The sequence below is a fragment of the Ciona intestinalis genome, unplaced genomic scaffold, assembly GCF_000224145.3.
Source record: "Ciona intestinalis unplaced genomic scaffold, KH HT000132.1, whole genome shotgun sequence".
Taxonomy (NCBI): domain Eukaryota; kingdom Metazoa; phylum Chordata; class Ascidiacea; order Phlebobranchia; family Cionidae; genus Ciona; species Ciona intestinalis.
This window is the reverse complement of record NW_004190454.1, coordinates 2,154-4,624: the sequence shown is the minus strand read 5'-3', so window position 1 is coordinate 4,624 and position 2,471 is coordinate 2,154. Positions and strand designations below refer to the sequence as shown.

The following is a 2,471-nucleotide window of genomic DNA, read 5'->3' as shown; positions in this document are numbered from 1 at the left end:
GATTTTTTAATCAACAAATAACGTTCCCGTTGCGTTTTCATTGTTTTATAAGATCTCCATGTTGATTGAATTGTTGACGTTGATTTTTTAATCAACAAATATCGTTCACGCTCCATTTTCATTGTTTTATAAGATCTCCATGCTGATTGAATTGTTGACGTTGATTTTTTAATCAACAAATATCGTTCACGCTCCATTTTCATTGTTTTATAAGATCTCCATGCTGATTGAATTGTTGAAGTTGATTTTTTAATCAACAAATATCGTTCTCTTTCCGTTTTCATTGTTTTATATGATCTCCATGCTGATTGAATTGCTGACGTTGATTTTTTAATCAACAAATAACGTTCACGTTCCGTTTTCATTGTTTTATAAGATCTCCATGCTGATTGAATTGTTGACGTTGATTTTTTAATCAACAAATATTGTTCACGCTCCATTTTCATTGTTTTATATGATCTCCATGTTGATTGAATTGTTGACGTTGATTTTTTAATCAACAAATATCGTTCACGTTCCGTTTTCATTGTTTTATATGATCTCCATGCTGATTGAATTGTCATAGCAGCTCGACGACGCACACCTAGACAGGCACGCCACCAGCGTTGAATGGAAACTGTAGCAACCTCCACCAAGTTGAACTTCTTATGCAACAAATAGCCTCGCCAGCAATATTGAATGACAACAACCGACGACTTCAGTCTTAAATATCGATCACGTTCAATACGAGATGCTTTTGTTGCTCTCCATTTGCGCTGAAGAAATAAACGATATATATGAATAAACGTATGTATTTATCATGGCGGGGCAACGACAGTCGTCATAACACGGGTGTTCTGTTTTATACACCTCGTGCCCGCTTACAAGTTACCACGTATGTAACTTGCTTATTCTTGCATGGCGGGGCAACAACAGTCGTTATAACATGGGTGTTCTGTTTCATACACCTCGTGCCCGCTTCCAAGTTACCGCGTATGTAACCTATTTATCCTCGCATGGCGGGGCAATGACAGTCGTTATAACACGGATGTTTTGTTTCATACACTTCGTGCCCGCTTACAAGTTACCACGTATGTAACTTATTTATCCTCGCATGACGGGGCAACGACAGTCGTTATAACACGGGTGTTCTGTTTTATACACCTCGTGCCCGCTTACAAGTTACCACGTATGTAACTTATTTATCCTCGCATGGCGGGGCAATGACAGTCGTTATAACACGGATGTTCTGTTTCATACACCTCGTGCCTATTTATAATTTATGACCCAAACACGAGCCTTGAACCTGTAAACTCTTTGCCACGACACCAGTTATATAGTGCGGCACATTAAGTTAAGCTTAAATTATGGTGGGGAAGAATAGATTAATTAAAACAACACAGAAAAAGGAATTCAACGGAAAAATGACGGCCATTAAAATATGAAATGGTTAAAATGAAGGTGGTTATGAAAGTATTAAGTTAGGGTAAGATGGCCCATGTTTCCACTTTATCGTCCCAATTAGTTAACAAAGGATCAGGTGTAGTAATACCAGATTATGCAAATATAAAACATTTATAGAAAGTCACATTATTGTGGAAACTTATAATAAAACCTCTCAAAGAACGAACAAGTTTCCTACAATCTGTGTTGTCATATTTCATTTACCAAAACCATGGACTCTTCTTAATAATGTATTTAATCCAGAAAAAAAGAATAAAATATATTTTAGTTTTTACATATACCAAAACCACAATTTTTTAATATAGTAGAGTGGGGAAGATGGGACACCTTTAACACATAATATCCAAATATCCTGATCGTGTTTTAAACAATTAACAACATTCTGTGGAAGTTCTGAAGATATGGTTTTATAGTTCATTGAATGTTCTTTGTTTACTACCAAATGGAAAGAGTAAACCAAACAAAAAGGTGTCCCACCCCCACCTACTATATCATATTCAATCATTAAAAATAATGAAACTAGTCTATAAAGGATAAATTTTTATTGAGTTTTAATATAAGTTCACCTGAATTATCGAAGCCGCTCGATTTTTCCGCAAGTCATTGTTTTGTTTTAATTTTTGCTGATTCATCTTGGCCAAGAATCTCCTGACGTGTGATTGAATGATAATAACGCTGAGTCGCTTACGACGCAACTCAACTCTAGAGGGCAGTGTTTGGGTGACTCGGCGAAACCATCGTTGGATGACCAAACATGACGCGCGGAGGGTCAAATACCTGGGGGGGGGGGGAAGTTATTTGGGGTAAAAATATTTATAAGTTGGCATATATTTAAGTGTTAATTATATATATATTGGGCCAAATATTTAGGGGGTTGTTTATGTATTTGTTGGGTAAAAATATTCATGAAGTGTTGGTGTATATATAGGGATGCACATTACAGAATAATTAGGTATTCTAGGATATCCTAGAATACCTTATTTCGAATCTAGAATTCCGAATCTAGAATTTCGAATCTTTTTATATTT

At 35.9% G+C, this 2,471-nt stretch overlaps 1 protein-coding gene across 1 annotated transcript; it reads right to left on the bottom strand.

Annotated features, from left to right (window-relative positions):
* Positions 1-5: 5 nt before the first annotated feature.
* Positions 6-2,238, bottom strand: LOC113475167 (abnormal spindle-like microcephaly-associated protein homolog; the record flags this gene model as incomplete). The annotated part of the gene is made up of 2 exons (XM_026838950.1): positions 2,010-2,238; positions 6-755 (listed from the first exon to the last, which is right to left on the bottom strand). Coding segments are annotated over exons 1-2 (816 nt in total), but the record flags the coding sequence as incomplete, so codon positions are not given.
* Positions 2,239-2,471: the final 233 nt, after the last annotated feature.